This window comes from Oncorhynchus mykiss, chromosome 12 (assembly GCF_013265735.2).
Source record: "Oncorhynchus mykiss isolate Arlee chromosome 12, USDA_OmykA_1.1, whole genome shotgun sequence".
In the NCBI taxonomy this organism is placed as follows: Eukaryota; Metazoa; Chordata; class Actinopteri; order Salmoniformes; family Salmonidae; genus Oncorhynchus; species Oncorhynchus mykiss.
Window position 1 is genome coordinate 77430588 of NC_048576.1, and position 21109 is coordinate 77451696.

The 21109-nt window shown below is 43.5% G+C and overlaps 2 protein-coding genes across 7 annotated transcripts; one reads left to right on the top strand and one right to left on the bottom strand.

Moving 5' to 3' along the window:
• The first annotated feature begins 1994 nt into the window (after positions 1 to 1994).
• LOC110538464 (transforming growth factor beta receptor type 3) lies at positions 1995 to 14935 on the top strand. 6 transcript variants are annotated; one of them, XR_005035147.1, is made up of 18 exons: positions 1995 to 2495; positions 3915 to 4027; positions 4950 to 5119; positions 5213 to 5350; positions 5615 to 5789; positions 5882 to 6047; positions 6216 to 6360; positions 6740 to 6932; positions 7101 to 7306; positions 8245 to 8400; positions 9172 to 9258; positions 9412 to 9603; positions 9989 to 10534; positions 11404 to 11482; positions 11610 to 11669; positions 12622 to 12723; positions 13194 to 13335; positions 13483 to 14935. XR_005035147.1 is itself a non-coding variant. In XM_036938558.1 (18 exons), the coding sequence occupies exons 2-17, from the start codon at positions 3964 to 3966 to the stop codon at positions 13274 to 13276; spliced, it is 2562 nt and encodes an 853-aa protein (XP_036794453.1). In that variant the 5' UTR covers positions 1995 to 2495; positions 3915 to 3963; the 3' UTR covers positions 13277 to 13278; positions 13483 to 14935. The 6 variants fall into 6 exon arrangements, 5 of the variants coding, with proteins under 5 accessions (XP_036794453.1, XP_036794456.1, XP_036794452.1 ...); XM_036938558.1 differs by having other exon boundaries at positions 13194 to 13278; XM_036938561.1 differs by having other exon boundaries at positions 1995 to 2304; positions 2475 to 2495; positions 13194 to 14935.
• A 1-nt stretch (position 14936) lies between these two features.
• LOC110538465 (zinc finger protein Gfi-1b) lies at positions 14937 to 19760 on the bottom strand. The gene is made up of 6 exons (XM_021625302.2): positions 19610 to 19760; positions 17613 to 17965; positions 17233 to 17405; positions 16737 to 16880; positions 16459 to 16624; positions 14937 to 15979 (listed from the first exon to the last, which is right to left on the bottom strand). Exons 1-6 carry the CDS (start codon positions 19690 to 19692, stop codon positions 15783 to 15785), a joined length of 1116 nt encoding a protein of 371 aa, XP_021480977.2. The 5' UTR covers positions 19693 to 19760; the 3' UTR covers positions 14937 to 15782.
• Positions 19761 to 21109: the final 1349 nt, after the last annotated feature.

Below are 21109 nucleotides of genomic sequence, written 5' to 3' on the forward strand. Positions count from 1 at the left end.
ATAAGAGGCCACAGGGGCGGTTGAGGAGGCGGACAAAAACTATGGTGAAGTGGGGTCCACGTCCCGCGCCAGAGCCGCCACCGCGGACAGACGCCCACTCAGACCCTCCCCTATAGGTTCAGGTTTTGCGGCCGGAGTCCGCACCTTAGGGGGGGTACTGTCACGTTCTGACCTTAGTTCCTTTGTTTTGTATTTGTTTTAGTATGGTCAGGGCGTGAGTTGGGGTGGGCAGTCTATTTGTTTTTCTATGTTGGTTTTTGTGTTCGGCCTAGTATGGTTCTCAATCAGAGGCAGGTGTCATTAGTTGTCTCTGATTGAGAATCATACTTAGGTAGTCTTTTCCACCTGGGTTTCGTGGGTGTTTATTTCCTGTTTAGTGTTTGTCATTCACCTTACGGGACTGTTCGTTTGTTGCTTATTGTTTTTGTTCAGCGTTCATTTTGCTTCATTAAATTATGGACACTTACCACGCTGCGTTTTGGTCCTCCGATCCTTCTCGCTTCTCCTCCTCAGAAGAGGAGGACGAGGTTCCTTACAAAATGGCCCCAGCTGGTAGCTTAAGAGTTAAAAGGCTGATCTATTCTCAGACCGATCTGGAGAGAGTGGAGTGCAACTTGACCCCAAAAAAAGAACATTAGAAATTGTTGTCCACAGAACAAACATACTAATTTACCCATGATACATTTCAATTTAGATTGAATATGAAATACTGTATTGGACAGCCTGGAAACATTGTTATTTATTTCAGCTAAAAAAAAATTATATCTGGGACATAAATCAACCAGAAAACATATCAGTAATAATATATCCAAGAACAATTTCATGGCATGAAATAAGAGTTTCCCTGTGAAACAGAATTGAGCAAATAGGACCTAAAAATGCGTATTAAACACAATCTTTACATTATGCATCTTGAGTACTTTCTGAATTCTTTCTGAACTTTCTCAATTTGGATAAAAATCTGTGTAATTTCACCCACACTTCAGAGAAAATATATGTTAGCCTACACAGTAAAAAAAAAAAATGAAAAGCCAGAAGGACTAGAAATTGAGCTAATGTGTGAACATCAACAATCTTTGCTCACAGTGATATAATGTATAAAAACTTGAGTCAAATTACTAATTCATGTGTGCCCTTGGAAGGCAACACTGTATGTTGGTTCAGCTATATGCCCAAATGTTGAGCAAACACACAATGCTATTGCAGCCGTACAGTTGAATGGTGAATCAACAAACTCTGCTCAAAGTGAGCTGAATTTGAACAAGCTTGTTGAGTAAAATTACAAATGTATATTTGCTCAAAACTACTCAAAAGCATTTCCCAGCATGCTCTATCGCAGGTTGATTTTCAGAATTGTTTGTTTCAATACCTGTGTTTTTGCATTGATTGGTTGATTAATCTTATAATCTTATGCTACACAAACATAAATAACATACATTTTTCTAAACTAATCCAAGCTGTTAGTAGTCTTAATCATTCATCTTCCATACGCCTACCCTGGCCATCGTTCTCAATGCAGTTTGCGGGTAAATAAATGTTCCAATTGTTGGATATCCTCACTCTGTCTGGATTCTAAAAGGGATTAAACAAAATTTTGCAAGCCAGAATATGACTTGCAGGCTTAATACAGCCTATAAACCAGGAGTTTCAGACCACTGTGTTAGGGTGTAACTACTAGGCCCTCAAAGAAAAGCCTTATGATATATGTAATGTATTGTCATAAAGCGTTTCATTTTACACTGGGAAATATGCAAACAATTGTATGTTGAATCAACTGGAATGCAATTTTGTTGAGCAAACTCACCATCCTGTTGCAACTGGAAGCCTTACAATTCTACAATGAATAAAAATAATTACAGTGTACTTCATGGTCTAATTACTTTTCTCCATCTCTCATTTATCTCTCTTTCCTTTCCCTCCTCTGCATTCCTCTCACTTTACCCCTGCCTCTCCAACTTCTCAAGTCCAGCCTTCTGCTCCTATTTATTTACCCTCCCACCATCCCTCCTCTTCCCCTTTACGCTTCGTCTTCTCTCACTCTTCTTCCTGTTGCCTTCTACGTTTCTGTGCGTTTTTAGACCCTATTCTCTCTCCTGTCTATCGCCCCATTCCCTGCCCCTCCTCTGGCTTTTATACTATTTCGAGGGAATCTTTTTAAATTCCGTATCTCACCTCTAAAAATATTAAACTGTCTTAACTCTTGATTTCTTTGGCTTATCGAAAACTATGATGTCAATGCAATACCCCATCTGAAATGCCACCCAGTGCGTCTCTGGACGCCTGAAGCAGCAGCACATAGATTTGGTAAAGGCAATTTTCTGTTATTTTCTCTAGTATTGAAAGGGGGTACAGAGGGTGTGTAGCCCGCTGTGATATACGCCAATACAGTTCTGTGGTCATTGGTCTTAACCAATGATTGAATGGTCTTAACCTGAGAATCCATAGTTGATCGACAGTCTGCTTTCAACGTCCAGCTCCACCGGGAACTGTCACAGGTGAGTTACGACTTTTTATTATAGCCTGTATTCAGAAGTCAGGAGAGATATTCGAAGTGCTGTGAGTTGTGGTCCGTTTTAAATTGAATCATTGTAGGTTTATTGAGTTTTTTATTTTTTATTTCTAGTGAATTCTGACTGGGCTAATGCATTTTTTCTTCGAGTGAAGTTCTAAATATTTGTCATGAATTAGCAAAGGGATGAATCCTTTGCTAATGAGACAAATAAAATAACAACTGTTTTGAATGACACTGTTAGAGAAAATATATATAGTTTATTCCTCTGTATTCTCATAGTACCCATCAAGACCAATCAATTGTTCAATTTTTGTTTCCGGCCCCATTAGCCGTTATTTTGCTGTTCGTGGTGAGTTCTTTCTGGGCAAGTTTGAGTGGAAGAGATTAGAGTTTTGCGCGCCAGTTAATGACATGTCATTATCTCAATGGGTCTGTGTGTTGTCTGGACGTCCTCTGATCCTTATTTTTTGTATTTATTTAACTAGGCAAGTCAGTTAACACATTATTATTTACAATGACGGCCTACCCTGGCCAAACCCTAACCCAGACGACGCTGGGCCAATTGTGCACCACCCTATGGGACTCCCAATCACAGCCAGTTGTGATACAGCCTGCAATTGAACCAGGGTCAGTAGTGACGCCTCTAGCAATGAGATGCAGTGCCTTAGACCGCTGTGCCACTCGGGAGCCCACCCAAGGACAATAAACTGGTCAACCGGTCCCGAACAACGACCCCCAATTCTGTCTCACAGCATTATATGATGTGTGTCACTATCAGGCACATAATAAAGATAGGCACATGACAATTATGAGATAAGTGGGTATATGACCTTTGATAATATTGCATTATATACTCAACAAGGCTAAGGAAAGATGTACAGACCTATTTGTATTCTATATAAACAAACAATGGAGTCAAAATATGTTTAATACTATCATGTCAATCTCACTGAATGTCAGACCTGATTGCATGGTATCCAAAGCTTCTATCAATTTTAGAGTACTTACTTTCCGACACCCCTGTAACTCGTCTTATCAGTCAGGCGTTTTGAAATCACAGATTTTGCCTTCAAAGCATGTTATTGACAAATGTTTCTGAGTTGCAATTGGCAGAACACAGAGAAGGAAAAAATTCCCCAAGAATCTGATACTGTCCAGAATGGGAGAAGAATGAGGAAGTTCTGATAATGAGAACCCAGTGGGAGAGATTACTTTGTTATGTTGTTTGTTCCCTGGGTAAACTCTGTCCTTGCTCTAGTGTTTGTTCCTCCTCTATTTGGATACATATTATCCATCTGTTCTCTCAGTCTGTCCAATATAACATTATGCACACGGAGAACTTGGTCTCTTGTTAAAGACTCCGTCTAGACCACTGTATTAATCACTCTCTTTTCCCCCTCAGGATGTCGCAAGAGGGACTCTCCCATTGAATTCACTCCTGGAGAATAGTCATGATGGTTTCAGGGACGAGGTGGATTCTCTTCTGGTCCTTTCTACTGGGGGAGAGAACAGGACGTAAGGGAAACGAGACATTTACATTGACATTTTAGTCATTTTAGTCATTTAGTCATTTAGCAGACGCTCTTATCCCGATTGACTTCCAATTAGTACATTCATCTTAAGATAGCTAGGTCGGACAACCACATATCGCAGTCATAATAAGTACATTTTCCTCAATAAAGTAGCTGTCAGCAAAGTCAGTGCTAGTTCACTGACACATTCAAGTGTGAGTTCATGAAAAGCCATTTGTATTTTTTATGGGGGGAGGTGCTGTGGGATTCTTTAAGATGTTCTTTGAAGAGGTAGGAGACAGTTATAGAGGTACTGTTAATTCTACAGGATGTTTCCATACTGAATAGTACAACTTTAATACTTTCTCTCAAAAGTACCTCCCAGGGTGACTCTGCTTTCAAAGAGCTATGTGTCAATAGTCAGATTTAGGTTTAGCAAAGTGAAAGTGGAATATTCAGAGACGTAAAGAAAAAAAAATAGAAAGTTCAGTCAGGGGGCACTCCCCAGTTAGCTCTGTTCAGTCCGAGAACAACAAGCTGTCTTTTAGTCATAGTGGGCCAACAGCCACTGACTGGAAGAAGAGAGCAAGAAATGAGTGAGAGGGCTTGTCTGAGACCAGAGCAGTCGAGTGGAGCACTAGTGTGTTTATGTGGCGGATTGACAGAGACTTGTTTCTCCTGTTTGTCAGTGAGAGCAGAGAGTCTGCTGCTGACCCTGTCCATCCTGCCTATTACCAAACCTCACACCAAGTTCAGATGGTCTCTCTGTGTTGTCTTTTTCAGGGACATCAAGTGTTTTATTTTTCATTGTATCTCTTCCACAAGAGACCCAATCTATATTAGTTTGTCCTCAATGTTCCTCGTAAACAGAGTATACAGCCGTAGCTCCATTTGAGTGACCTCTGGTTGTCTTTGCAACTGTGCAGTTGACTGTGGGGAACTGCAGTGCTCTCTGTCTCCAGCCGGGGCGCTTCACCCTGTGCAGGGGCTGTTGGAGCGCTTTGAGGCCGGCCCGGGCTGTGCAGCCAGAGAGAGCGGGGAGAAAGAGACCCATGTGATCGCTGTGGGGAGAGGGACACGCAGCCCTGACAAACAGGTGCTCCCTCTCTTTTTCTCACAGTAGGACACATCCACAATCACTCCCAATACGTTGTGCCTCCCTGCCCTGACCCCCTCTCTTCCCTTCTAGGTGACTGTGCTCCTGAGACCCCTGTCTCTGTCTCACCCCCCCCGTCAAACCCTCATCCTGGTACTGAGCTCCAAGCAACCAGTACGCTGGTGGCTGGAGGCTGAGAGACTACCCCCGGATCTGCCTGTGCTGGTGCAGGTCAGTCTGTGTGCGTGCTCGTGTGGTGTGTGTGTGTACCTCTTTTAGTCATTAATCATTCACCCCCAAAAAGAACAGTTTTGATGGGAGTATTTACTTCCTCCCATGAGGAACTAATAAAAGTACTGACCTCTCCAGTGTGTTTGTGTGTATGTCTGTGCAAGTGTGTTGTTTTAGAAACATAGGCCCCCACAAATGAATGTTTCTATTACTATGTGTTATCATGTCTCTCTCTGTAACCACAGTGTCCCCCCTTTGCCCCAGGTCTCTCCTAACTCTACAGTGCAGCCCTACAGTCTGGCAGTGCAGGTGCAGCCTATGCCCTCTCTGCCTTTCCGTCCGCGGGCTTTGCTGCGATGGGCAATGCATCGCCATGGCTCCCTGTCCTCCCTCACACACACAGCCAGTGCCAACCGCGTCTACGTCCGCGTGGGCGAGGGTGAGCCCGCCCCACACACATACAACTAATACACGGCCCTGGTCTTTCTGACCTCTCTCCCTCTCCAACCAAGTCTCCCCTCTGCCCTCCAGATATCACCATGCCCAGCATGTGCCAGCTGCAGTCTCTGTTCCTGTCACACAACTACCTGACCTCTGACCTGCAGCCACAGGAAGTACAGGGCTGTGCTCCAGTTGGCGGAGGCGACCCAGAAGTGCATGTCATCAAGCTCCTTTCAGCAGGGTCAGGGCTTTGTGGGTAAGTTTAGGACGTCTCCAGCATGTGAAGAAGATCATGCGGAGAATATCAATCTCTGAAGCTGTTCAAGTAATACAATGTTGAGCTATTGAGTTATCCCTTAATCATTTTCAAAGCATTTTCTCCCTCTCTATGCCTTTCAGTGACCAGTCTCTCCCTCTATCCCAGCTCTCTGCAGGTGGAGGTGACTATTTCTCTGGTGCCCCCAGTGGCCAATGCTGGGTGGCACAAGTTGGTGCTGATCCTCAGTAGTGCGGTTCCAGTCAACTGGGCTCTCACAGTGCCAGGGCTCCGGGGACACATCTCTGTCTATGTGAGGATCCTATCCAGTAAAACTTGACACATTATGGTATTTCTCCTATCATGTGGGCTAGAATGGGTCCTTCACCTGTTCTGGAGTTTGGTATAAAAGTCATAAAAGGGTTATAAGTAAAAAATAATGATGAAATGGACAAAATAGCTAAATAAATTAAAGGAGCAATACAATCATTGAGTGAAGGCCAAGCTAAACGTGATTTCAAAACCTCAAAGTGAGTTCCAAATATCAATGGAAATATCTCTCAGGTTATCTTGTTGATAAATAAACATATTCAACTTGGCTTTGACAGGGCTTGCCAGGTTATCTTGTAACACAAACACCCCATTTATGCATTTCTTTGACCATTTTTCTCTCCCTTGTTCTTTCCTCTCAGTCCTCCAACAGCGTGTCCCCACTCTACCCTCCGAAGCCTGACCTGACACTGACTAGCATGCTCACCTCTGACCTCTCTACCACCCGTGACCTTTTGAGCTGGGCCAATCAGAGTGGCTTTCCCAAAGTGGCCTCATACACAGAGGCTGACCTGGCCAATCACTTTGTGATCAGACTGGCTGTGGGAGGGACAGGTCAGGACCTGTGTGTGTCTCTTGTGTCCCTCATTGTGTGAGTGAACTGGATGGTTTATTTTGTGTTTCCTAACAGTGTGTTTGTGTTGGTGTTTCTCCTGATTAATTATGTTGTCTCCCAATATTGAAGGTCATGTTATCCCTAAAAAGTGCTGTTCTGTGTGTTAGCACACCTCTCTCTCTTTCTCTCCCTCCCCACAGAAGGTGGCCCCCCTGTGCGTATGCTGGATGGCAGGCCCCCTTGGGTCCAGGAGCACAGGCTGAGACAGTGGCTGAGTGAGGGAGGTGGAAGGACCAGTGGGGGCTGGGAGGCTGTCAGTGTGCAGTGTCAGGACGGACGACTCAACGTGGCAGTGGACAGACACATTCTGCAGGTCACTTTCACTATGTGGTTGTACTGGTAGTTTAGCGTGTTTAGCGGGGTTATGGTTGTACTGGTAGTTTAGCGAGGTTATGGTTATACTGGTAGTTTAGCGTGTTAGCGAGGTTATGGTTGTACTGGTAGTTTAGCGTGTTAGCGGGGTTATCCAATTTATTTATATAGCCCTTCGTACATCAGCTGATATCTCAAAGTGCTGTACAGAAACCCAGCCTAAAACCCCAAACAGCAAGCAATGCAGGTGTTGAAGCACGTTGGCTAGGAAAAACTCCCTAGAAAGTTCAAAACCTAGGAAGAAACATAGAGAGGGACCAGGCTATGAGGGGTGGCCAGTCTGGCCACTGGCTGTGCCGGGTGGAGATTATAACGGAACATGGCCAAGATGTTCAAATGTTCATAAATGACCAGCATGGTCAAATAATAGGTCTGGGACAGGTAGCACGTCCAGTGAACAGGTCAGGATTCCATAGCCGCAGGCAGAACAGTTGAAACTGGAGCAGCAGCACGGCCAGGTGGACTGGGGACAGCAAGGAGTCATCATGCCAGGTAGTCCTGAGGCATGTTCCTAGGGCTCAGGTACTCCAAGAGAGAGAAAGAAAGATAGAAAGAGAGTTATGGTTGTAGGTTAGCGTGTTAGCGAGGTTATGGTTGTACTGGTAGTTTAGCGTGTTAGCGAAGTTGTGGTTGTACTGGTAGTTTAGCGAGGTTATGGTTGTACTGGTAGTTTAGCGTGTTAGTGAGGTTATGGTTGTACTGGTAGTTTAACGTGTTAGCGTGTTAGCGAGGTTATGGTTGTACTGGTAGTTTAGTGTGTTAGCCTGTTAGCGAGGTTATGTTATACAAATACCAATATACTGCATGTAGACCTACAGTGTATTGTAGGTTCTTATGATGGTACTTAGTGTCGCTTTTGTGATGCTCTCTTTCACACAGACCCTGTCTCTCCCGGTGTCGGAGGTGACACTGCGGGAGCCTCAGTGCATGGCCCAGTCCAACAGCAGCCATTTCTTGTTGGCATTCCCGGTCATTTCCTGTGGGACTGAAGGGGTGCTGCAGGGAGAGCCCAGAGGGGTACAGTACAAAAATGCGGTAAGACAGAGAGGTGGTTTTAAGGGGTAAAATATCTGCAGAGAACATTTTAACATGTTTTGTGACATTTTTGTGTCTCACCATGTTTTGCAAAATGGTAATTGAACCATGCATGCAGACGTTTACAAGTGATTCTGTGCTAAACACAGTCAGCAGAAAGAGAAAGAGCTGTGTAATAGGGACGTCCGGCAGCCTCATCTGAGAGGCAGATCTGATGGGGAGATAGAGCAGGGATGGGCTTTACTTAGGTGGGGAGGGGGAGAGGGACATGTAGGTCACTATGGAGCCCCTCTCTGTGTGTCTGTCTGTGTATCTATGTGTGAGATTGAGAGAGATGCACAGTAGAAAGGCAGAGGACGAGAGAAGAGAGTAGAAGAGCAGGGCTGTAATTGTGTTGTTGTTGGTTAGTATGATCTGAAGGGCTCCTGAGGTTGTGTAAGTAGTCTGTCTTACCTCCCCCAGGCACCACATGGGTGACCTAGGTTAGAGTGGCTGGAACACTGCTGATCAACCTGAGTGTAGCTAGGCCTGGGGACGGGAGTGTGGGAGCAGGGGGCTGGAGGGAGGGAGAGAGGGTAGTGGGAGTGGTGGAGGTCTGGGAGGAAAGGGAGCAGGAGAGGAGGGAGGCAGTGAGACAGACATGTAGCATGTGAATGAACTACGATCTACTAATACTGTATATCTACTGACCTCTCACTGACCTATCTGCTCTAGTGTTTCAACTCTTACAATACATGACTTGCCATGTTTTGTGTCTATCCATCCTCTCAGGTGTTGCTATGGAGAAACAAGCCTCTGGTTGCCGTGGGCAATGAGACAGACGAGGAGCCCACAGAGTGGACTCCACTGGTCATACATGTGAGATGATACAGGTTGTGTGTTTGTGTATGTGTGGTCCATTTTCACCACATATTAGTGTGTGTTTGTTGTGTGTGTGTGAGACAGAGACATGTATATCTATGCTTGTCCTTATCATTCCATACATCTCCCTCTTTTCCATTGTCCTCTTAGTTCAGCTGTTTTGCTGCAGTCCCCAGTGTCCCAAGCCTTCCTGTGGAGCAGCCCACTCTGCAGGGGCCGGGGCCTCTCCCAAGGGCCAGGGCCGGCCCACTGGTCTCACTGCAGCTGTTTGTTACAGAGGGCTATGAGCAGAGGCAGACCGGTCCTTGTACCATCACTGCTGACAACCGTGTCTATGTGGAGGTCAGTTTGCCAAGCTATGTGTGTGTGTTTAATTGTGTGTCTGTCTGTCTGTCTGTCTGTCTGCTGATGTAGCTCCTGCTGCAAGTGCTACTTGTGTTTCTCCCTCTGCTCGTCTTCTACAGTATCAGCTGCCTCAAGCTCAGAGAAGACTTCTACCAGAAGGCTATTATAATCACATCTATGTCACAATAAGTCATTTCTATAAGAACTCTGTAGCCCTGCTATTACAGCACTAGAGCACAGCAGGTTGTAACAGAGTACTACAAATTACAGTACTAGTGTAATTACAATACTTATTACACTCTACTTACAAAATATCAACTCAGTAATAAGACCATGGTAAAGTAATGTGTTACCCATATTTTCTCTGACTGTTTTTGCCAAGCTTTCCGCCAAGGGGGCCCTCGGTGGGGGTGTGGAGGTGCGGTCCTGCATGGTGTCTCCCCTATCAGACCCCCGTGTGTCCCCTGGCTGGTCAGTCATTAGAGACAGCTGCTCCGCTGACTCCTCACTGACACTCAGCAACATGGCACATGGCCAAGAGGAAGATGAGGATGATGAGGAATATTATGAAGAGGAAGAGGAGGTACCTAGAGTCCTATCATTCAGGCATCCAGGAAGGGCTTGGAGGAACAAAGCAGGATTGAGAAATAGAGAACACGTTGGGAAGAGGGGACGAGGAGGACGAGCCAAAAGGAAGGAGAGCGATGGAGGAATGGGAGGAGAGGAGGACCAGATACACAGACTGAGGTTCAGTTTTGTCCTTCGGCCCATCTACAACAACTCTGTCCAGTTCCTGCACTGTCGCATCTGTCTGTGTGGCCCTGAGTCATTGACCCAGGGGCCTCCAACGGCCATAATACAGAGTGGCTGTCCAAATCCCTGGGGCCTCCGTATCCCTGCCCTTGTATCTAAACTACCCAACCAACAGGTACAGTACATGTTCTATATTCATAATGGCTGTTAATGACTAAAAGTAATGACTTACCCTCAGTGGCGGTTCTAGCTTGTATGGCTCCCTTCAGCGCCCCACCCCCCCCACCCCCAGCAACAAAAAAAGCAAGATTCTGCGCTAACTGTCATTTTTACTCAGACATTTGGAATAACACAAATCATAAATAATCATAACATTTAAACTATAGAAATAGAAAAATATAGACAAACATAAGACTAATATCAAAAATAAGTGTTGATTTGGCACCCGAGCATCACTACATTACCCATCCCCCAACACTGTCAACCAGAAGTCAATACTAAACCAATTCAGCTTGGTGGTGTGCAGACTGTTTTATATTATTCTTAATGATTTTGCACAACGCGGAAAAATGTATGTGAAACTATATATTCACAGTATTATGAATTAATTGTGATTTATTTAGTAGCATTTCGTAGTGTGACTGATTTTGATGGTTGCGTTAGTACTGTACATAGTTAGAGGTGCGTGCGCTATTTGATAGATTCCCCCGCTCCCCCTACCTCGGGCTTCCAGTTGGAAGACCTGAGGTTAACCTACCCCCGCCCCCCTCCACATCTCGTACTTCTGAGTGGGAGACCTTCCCTAGCTCACAAACTAGAATCAGGGCGCCCACTTCGACAAGGTTAATTGACCCACAGTCCCTCACGGTGACATTATATTATTGACGTGACGTGCTAATGAGCGATAGAAAACCAATCGTGTAAATGTCACCGTTCCCAATTTATTTATTTTTGCTCACTGCAGGATGCCACCCTGGGCGGATGCCAATGTCGCCTATACCTAATTCCGCCACTGCTTATCTTCCTCTCTCTTCTCTCTGTCAGTGTGAGTACAGAAACTTCTCCAGACCCATGCTGGTCTATCAGCCTGTTGGTGTGGCCAGACAGCTGGCGCCACCTGCTGGTGAGTAGTAGATGGTCATTGGTGGTGTGGTACACGTCCTCATTATATGGGCCTGAAGTAATTCACTTTCACTCTGTGTAAAAGGGTGTTTCTCTCTTCTTATCCAACTCTCTCTTTCTCTCTCTAGGTCAGAGAGGTCAAATGCCCAGTGTGTCTCAGCTACCCAAGCCTATCCCAGCCCACAGCAGTGAGTAACTGTAACTTTAACCCTAGCCTCAACCCTAACCCTACCTTCAGGTCCACACCCTGGTTAAACCCTAACCCTAGCCTCAACCCTAACCCTATCTTCAGGTCCACACCCTGGTTAAACCCTAACCCTAGCCTCAACCCTAACCCTATCTTCAGGTCCACACCCTGGTTAAACCCTAACCCTAGCCTCAACCCTAACCCTATCTTCAGGTCCACACCCTGGTTAAACTCTAACCCTAGCCTCAACCCTAACCCTACCTTCAGGTCCACACCCTGGTTAAACTCTAACCCTAGCCTCAACCCTAACCCTACCTTCAGGTCCACACCCTGGTTAAACCCTAACCCTAGCCTCAACCCTAACCCTACCTTCAGGTCCACACCCTGGTTAAACTCTAACCCTAGCCTCAACCCTAACCCTACCTTCAGGTCCACACCCTGGTTAAACTCTAACCCTCAACCCTAACCCTACCTTCAGGTCCACACCCTGGTTAAACCCTAACCCTAGCCTCAACCCTAACCCTACCTTCAGGTCCACACCCTGGTTAAACTCTAACCCTAGCCTCAACCCTAACCCTACCTTCAGGTCCACACCCTGGTTAAACTCTAACCCTAGCCTCAACCCTAACCCTACCTTCAGGTCCACACCCTGGTTAAACCCTAACCCTAGCCTCAACCCTAACCCTACCTTCAGGTCCACACCCTGGTTAAACCCTAACCCTAGCCTCAACCCTAACCCTAGCCTCAATCCTATCCCTTGCTTCATGTCCACACCCCAATTCAACCCTAACCCTAGCCTCAACCCTAACCCTTGCTTCATGTCCTCACCCGGTTCAACCCTAACCATAATATCAACTCCCGGATGTTCCTACATGTGTGTATTATCACAACAGTGATAGTAACTGGGATTTGGCTTATCTACTACTTTTCCCTCCCATGTTTTTGTCACCCAGGCTCTGGGGTAGACACAGGCTCAGTGTTGGGGATTGTGTTTGTTGCTTTCCTTCTGGGCATCAGCCTGATGGGGGCGCTATGGTGCATCTACTCTCACACAGGTAACCACACGGGACAGTTCCTAAAGTCTATCCTGGACCAAAGGCCAAAATACTGAGCTATACCACCCTATTCACAAATAAACAGAGAACATTCTATACCTGCTGCTACTGTTTACTATCTGTCACTTTATTTCTAGTTATATGTACATATTTACCTTAATTAACTCGTAACCCTGCACATCCACTTGGTACTGGTTACCCTTATATAAAGCCAAGTTATCGTTACTCATTTTATTATTTCTCTATTTTCTTTCTCTCTGCATTGTTGGGAAGGGCCCGTAAGTAAGCATTTCACTGTTAGTCTACGCCTGTTGTTTTTTCGAAGCATGTGACAAATAACATTTGATTTTATTTGACCTAGTGTAAGAGAAGATACTATGACAACTTTCTTATTATTTTTTGAGAGAAATGCTGGGTTTTTTCACCATGAATAAATGTTAGTGAAACACTTGACATGTGATTGGTTGCAGGGGCTCCTCCACCAACCAGAAGAGGGGGCCTGATCGAGAATACTAACCCTGCCTTATTAGACTCTTCCAACAGCTCTGTGTAGAGGTGAGATGGAACGTGATAAGAGTGGAACAACACACACAGCAGCTGGGGGACCACAAAGTAAAGAGATTGTCAAATTTAGACTAGTATTCTATAGACTTATCATGGTGGCACTAGCGCCCTTTGTGAATTAGTCAAGCACCTGCAGATTGCAATAGTGATATCTCGTATCATGTGTAATAAATACTCTAAATATCTCATTTTCAGTGTTTCCTCTGGTAAATCTGAGACCGAGGGTAAAGTGGGACAGAAGATGAAACACCTGGTGTGTGTCTGAGTGTGTCAGACCTGGGTTGAAATACATGCGTATTTAAGTATTTGTTATTTAAATACTTATTTTCAGTGTATTTTTGGCCACATTATTTGAAAATACAATCAGCTATTTTTACTTGGAAGTATTTTTTAAAAAATAACTTCCTATAAATAGCAGAAAATATTTTCAAATACATTATTTCAAAAACCCTAGGACCAAACAGACTTGGGTTCAAATGCATGCAGTATTTTAAGATTTGTATTTGAAAATAGTTGAGCATTTCCAAATTCATTCCAATATTTTAGTACTGAAAAAATATCCAGATACTTACTTCAAACTGTCTTTGAAAGTAATTGAAATACCCTAAATAGTTTTTGAACCCCATGTCTGGTGTGTGTAAATACATATACACTGAGTATACAAAACATTGAGAACACCTGCTCTTTCCATGACATAGACTAACCAGGTGAATCCAGGTGAAAGTTATGATCCCTTATTGATGTCCCTTGTTAAATCCACTTCAGTCAGTGGAGATGAAGGGGAGGAGACAGGTTAAAGAAGGATTTTTAAGCCTTGAGACAATTGAGACATGGATTGTGTATGTGTGAAATTCAGAGAGTGAATGGTCAAGACTAATTATTTAAGTTCCTTTGAACGGGGAATGGTAGTAGGTGCCAGGGACACCAGTTTGTGTCAAGAATTACAACGCTGCTGAGTCCCCCCCGCAGTTTCCCGTGTGTATCAAGAATGGTCCACTACCTAAAGGACACAACTGTGGGAAGCATTGAAGTCAACATGGGCCAGCATCCCTGTGGAACGCTTTCGATACCTTGTACAGTCCATGCCCCAAATAATTAAGGCTGTTCTGAGGGCAAAAGGGAGGGGGGGTGCAACTCAATATTAGGAATGTGTCCTTAATGTTTTGTATACTTGGTGTACACATGCTTGAAGCAATGAGATGTGTAAAGGTCTGAAAGACTGAGGCTACATGAATGTCTACAGGCCTCAGAAACTTCTCAAAGTGTTGGAAGAAATAATATTCAGTGCATCTGATCCATTACACTGTATCTACAATGTCATAACCTGGGCTCATAGAATGGAATGGTGTGATTACTGGCTATAGGACGAGCATGAATCTGAACATAGCCTAATGTTAAAACAGAAATAAGCACTACTGAGTTTAAAGAGGAGGAACACATGAAGTCAAATATATGTCATGAGTAGAATATGTGTGAGGGGAATTGCCATTATCCAGATCCGTATTGTATATATCTATGTTGTAACTGTGACCCTTTGTTTGATATTATCTGTGCTGTTGCTATTTAAATTAAATATCTGTGGCTGAGTTTTTGTGTTTTATCTTCAAATAAAGTGCGGGTGAGAACCATGAATGAAGCCCCAGAAATTCTAAACTTAAACAGAGTATTTATTTTTGTATATCTAAATCCCTTTTTATATATACTCATGCTGACCAGGCTGTGACACTGAAAATATACAGTCACGTTGTCTCGCCATAATTGTGGAGCATCACTTCAACATAATCATTCTCTCTCTGCTCGTACTGCTGTCATGTTCCCCATGGCCTGAATGTATATTATTATGCCCTTGGGTGGGCTGCCACAGTGAAGTGAAAATGGCAGCTTCATTCATACACCAACAATGGGAGCTACAATTGCAACGGCTCTCTGAGGAGAATTGACAATTACAGTGGGAAATAGGGGTTTGCTTTGTCACTCTACAAACCACCTTTTTTTAATACGGTGTCTTTTTAGACATACAGCATAGTAGAGACCAGAGCCTAAAGGGCTGGATTCAGTCCGTAGCGTTAAAGCGTGACTGACATTTAAAGGCAACGTTTCCGTGTTGGCGGAGACAGCATTCGTGGTCAATGTTGCATATGTTGGCTCAATCGAAAATTATCTTTACATTTCAATTGGCTACAACGCTGATCTTCTGCGCTAATAATGGAATCCAGCTCGTACACTATATATGACATTGCTAGAGATGTTAAAGTGATCAGATCCCCTCAAGGCACTATCCAAACGGTCAACCTGAAAAGCTGTGAGTGAAAGCAAATCCACAAAAACAAATGCACAAATAACTTGAACACAAGTAATGTGCTTAGCCTCAGTCACTGATCAAAGTACCATATAAAAATGGAACTGCAAATACCAGTCAACAATCTATACAAAGCACTCATTCTTGTGCTACATACAGTACTTATGTAATACAAATCTCCATTATACCCGTGGCCTCAGCTCTGTGTGTACACGCTGCTATGGACACATTGTGTCTCCTGGTGGCGCTGTAGGTCCAGTCTGCGCTGGAAGCTGCTTTGGCAGTGCGTGCAGCTAAAGGGCCAGTAGCTGCTGTGTTTACGGCTGTGGGTGATGAGGTTGGAGCTCTGGCTGAAGGCCTTGCCACACACCTGGCACACATGGGGCTTCTCACCTGAGACAGGCAGGGACAGACAGCAGGACATGACATAGAATTCAAGAAGAGAGATACTCTGTGACAGCAGCCAGTGTGCAGGGCAGAATCCTAACTTCAGATGTAAGCAACCTTTGCACAATGTGTATGTCAGTTGTACTATAATGTACACACACCAGCTGACCTATGTTCAAGTCACACTATGCTCATTTGTGTATGTGTCCTTACAGTGTACCTCCCCACACCTCAAATCAAATCAAATATATTTGTATTGGTCACATACACATGGTTAGCAGATGTTAATGCAAGTGTAGCGAAATGCTTGTGCTTCTAGTTCCAACAGTGCAGTAATATCCAATAAGTAATCTAACAATTCCCCAACAACTACCTAATGCACACAAATCTAAAGGGATGGAATAAGAATATGTACATATAAATATATGTACGAGTGGCATAGGCAAGATACAATAGATGGTATAAGATACAGTATAAACATATACCTGTATGTATGAAGGTGTGTTTCTTCATGTCTGACTTCTGGTGGAACCTCTTGCCACAGTACTGGCAGGGGTAGGGCCTGGTGTCAGAGTGGATGAGCAGGTGGGTGGACAGGGTGGAGGAGCGCTTGAATACCTTCCCACACTCCTTACAGCTATAGCTACGCTCCTGGAACACACACATTCACAGAGATGTGGTTAGGATTTTGCCATGAGTATGTTAATATAGTTTGTGTTGGGAAGTGGAGAGACCTCCAACAATGTACTTCTGCCAGATATACCTTTGGTCTTCCGTACATGCCCAGAGCTTGTTTGAACTCGTAGGGGTGCTCTGGGGCTTTGGCTGATGTGACCAATGGGCCTGCATGCATGCATGTACGTGACCTGAGTAAATGAGTCTTCAGTACAGCTCCTGAGTACAAGACCTGAGAAAAGAGAAAGCTAACAGTAACAGCAGATGTAGCTCATACTCCCAGAGATGTCAACCATATTCAACACAATTACCCCTCACAGCCTCAATTCTCACACCAAACAAATCTGTTGTTATGTCATTTTCTGACGTGTCACAGAGCCCTGTCGAGTAAATTTTTCACCAGTCTACTGTCAATCTTGTCTCAGGTCACAAATACCAAACAGTATCTCATTTACTCTATTTTAGTCATGCCTGAAGGTGTTTGCATGGTTTGGAACCACACACTTTTGGTCGATACACCCTACAAGGGCAGATGTGCTGTTCTGATTATATTGTAATTCCTGACCCTTGCTGGTTCTTCTTACCTTTTCACAGAGGGGGCATGGGCTGGTGGAGTTGAGGTCCATATGTGGCCTGTGGCTCAGTAAGACATGGACCAGTTTCTCCAGCTCCCTCTCTCTGTCAGGGCCCCGGGGCCAGTGTAGGGACCAGGGCAGGGCAGACTCGGAAGGCTCCACACCATCGTACCCTCCGGTTTCTGTGGAGTAAGTGGCATACTAGTAGATTGAGTTTGAAATAAAAAAAGTATTTTTGATTTGATAAAGATAGTTATGACAATCAAATTGAGGCAACTTGAAGTGTTTAATGCGATGCAATAAAAAATAAATACAAATATCTACATCTACTTATTTATTATTTACAATAAATAGAGTGTAGAGCCATAAAGTCAGGATCCGTCAGATACCTGCAGACCTGCTGGTCCAGAGGTCAGCTGGCGAGGTGCTGTGTGGTCTGGTTGCCATGGCGTCCCAGCTAGGACAGGGGTAGTCCAGGGTGTCCTTGACTTCTGACCCTGAGCACAGGTTGCCCTGGTCCTCCTGGAAGGGGCTCCGATGTGGGGACCTTACTTCCTGCCACGCCCTGTTCTGCCTGTCGTGATGATTTGTATGAGGTTGTGGCTGGTCAGGGTTTGTGTGTCTGGTGCCTTTAGAGAAGCAAGGGGGACGAGACCCTGGTCTCTTACTCTTGACCAGGAATGAGCGAGGCATGACAGAGCTGAGGCAAGGGGAAGGTGCAGAGCGTGAGAGAGATAAATACCTACAGAACAGACAAGAGGCGAGGGGTCATTCGAAATTTACTCACAACTTAATGACAGATTCTTTGACAAAGTGTTCCTCTGTACTAAAGAACAAAAACGAACTAATATTATTTATAGATTTTTTATTTCATTTTTCTACAAATACCAATGCCCTAAAGACATACATTGAGTATACCAAACAACACCAACAACACCTTCCTAATATTGAGTTGCACTCAATTCGTCGGGGCATGGACTCTATGAGGTGTGGAAAGCGTCCCACAGGAATGCTGGCCCATGTTGACTCCAATGCTTCCCACAATTGTGTCCTTTAGGTAGTGGACCAATCTTGATACACACAGGAAACTGTTGAGTGTGAAAAACCCAGTAGCCTTGCAGTACTTTACACAACCGGTGCACCGGTCCTTCTACCATACCCTGTTCAAAGGCACTTAAATGTTTTGTCTTGTCCATTCACCCTCTGAATGGCACACATAAACAATCCATGTCTCAATTGTCTCATGGCTTATTAAACCTGTCTCCTCCCCTTCATCTACACTGATTGAAGTGACATCGTTAAGGGATCATAGCTTTCACCTGGATTTACCTGGTCACTCTACTGTATGTCATGAAAAAAGAACATGTTCCTAATGTTTTGTACACTCAGTATATTTATCTACAGAATCATTCACCTCACTTATAGAATTTCTGGAGAGTGTGAAATGTGTTTGGATCGTAATGACATTTTGCTGCAATTAAGTAATGGACATAAAATAGTTTGATATATAAATATGTGTTTCTGCTATAAGAGAGCGAAATTAGAGATAATACATTTTTTGATAACATTAACTTTCGTTAATGAATTTTCCACGTAATGTAACATAGTCATTCACCAAATGTTTGAATAATATATTATCTCTAAATATACAGATTGGCACACATTTACACACATCACACTTATAGTAAGCTGTAATGTCACTCATGTTGCTCTGCGTTAGTATTCCTTATCGTATGTCAATGTGAAACACACACACCTGTTGATAAATATTCAGTTAAAATGCCAAAGCCTGTGGTTTGGGTAAGAAATGCATCATGGCCACCTGCACACTGTTTTAAAAAACATTTCAAAAGCAGGTCTATCTCTGAGGACTACCCTACTCCGTCAAGCAATTCAAACTGAAATCTCACGATCTGTTGTGATATATACATTTTGAGCTTTTTACTAAATAGATCTACGTCTCTATAAGTTTTCAAACGTTTCTAAATATGACATATGTCACCAAATCATTCATAAAACAGAATACAATCCTACCATATAATGCAATCAAATTACAAACGCAACATATTTCCTTTGCAATTCTCCCAATGATATTCACAATTCTACACATTATCAGAATAGATTTTTTTACCATTGATCACCTAGCTGTATATTAACAAACGACACAAACTTTTGCAAAAACAATAACCTATTTTGGTCAGTTTTCAGTCACGCTCAATCCGAAAAATATTTAATATTTTTTATTGCTCTTCAGTTAAAAGTATTAAAATGATTTATGTCTGTACTGAATTGATCCTCAAATTCAATAAAAATCATGCAAAACATTAAACACCAATCTCATATTATAAAGTTGAAATCTGGAGAGAGGCTGAATTCTTTAACTTACCACTTGTATGCACAGTTGAATCTGGAGTGGTTGCTATCTCTTTGGTGTCGGTAACATCCCCTTTTCTTTACCCCCTCACCCATTAACTGATGACATGACAGAAAACAATTGATTTGGTTTGATTTTGAAGCAGTTGCTGAACAAAGGATTGTGGGAAAGCTAAAAAAAAACACCAGCCAACCTTTACAGTGCATTCAAAGTCTATACCTCAGTGTACAATTCAAAGCATTTATCTAAAGGCTAGAAATTAAAAATGTTAATCTGTTAAACTCATACTGTAACATTAATTTGGCTCTTACACACATAACTACAGTATGTGACAATGATACATAACATTGGTTATTTTTCAAGATTTATTCTAATCTACACCAGAGATTTTCTAATCAGAAATAGTCTATCAGCTAGATAAACTGTTTTTCTTTGTTTCAGTTTTTGATTGAATAAAACAAATGTGATATTCCCAGTTGTTAACCAACTTCTGTAATGGAAACCTGTGCTCGGTGTTCAGCTTGTTGTTCGCATCCTGCCTGTTGTCTTACCTCTAGAGAGGACTGATCCTGCTACCGTACACAAGAAAGGACCAAGCACATATCCAAACATGTCCATCTTGGTCTGAGAGTCAATGTTCTATGCTACTGAGTCACAGGTAACTTGGAGATACCGGTAGCAACAGCCTGACTGAGGGTAGGAAGTGTGTACATTAAGGTCACTTGATTGTGCTTAAATACCTTAGTCTCACGTACAAATAGGGACCTTACTTTAACCATGTAATCTTGCTATGGGAGATTATTGACACACACATCACTGGTGTCTATGCAGTGTGGAATGTGTATAATTACACAACCCACACAACTCTCTTCCTGTGACTGAGGTAATTTAGGAAATAGAGAAAATAGAAACACTCTCCCACACTAGAACAACGGTTAAAAAAGCTGCTAGAAGATGACAGGATTTTACTAATCAAGTGAAGTCAAGAAGTGAGATGTCAAAGATAACTGTATTACAGCTGACATCCATTGAATTACAGAGCAACTACATTGGAGATCACTGTATGACTCAGCACATGACACCTTAGATTGAAACAGGTCAGAGGCCCTCAGAACAGCCTCAATTAATTGTGGCATGGATTCTACAAGGTGTCGAAAGTGTTTCACAAGGATGCTGGCCCATGTTGACTCTCATGTGGACCATTCTTGATACACATGGGAAACTGCTTCAAAAACCAAGCAGCGTTGCACTTCTTGACGGAAACCGGTGCGCCTGGCACCTACTACCATACCCCATTCAAAGGGACTTAAATATTTAGTCTTGCCCATTCACTCTCTGAATTTCACACGTACACAATCCATGTCTCACCTGTCTCTAGACTTAAAAATCCTTCTTTAACCAGTCTCCTCCTCGTCATCCACACTAATTGAAGTGGATTTAACATGTGACATCAATAAGATATCATAGCTTTCACCTGGATTCACCTGGTCAGTCTATGTCATTGAAAGAGCA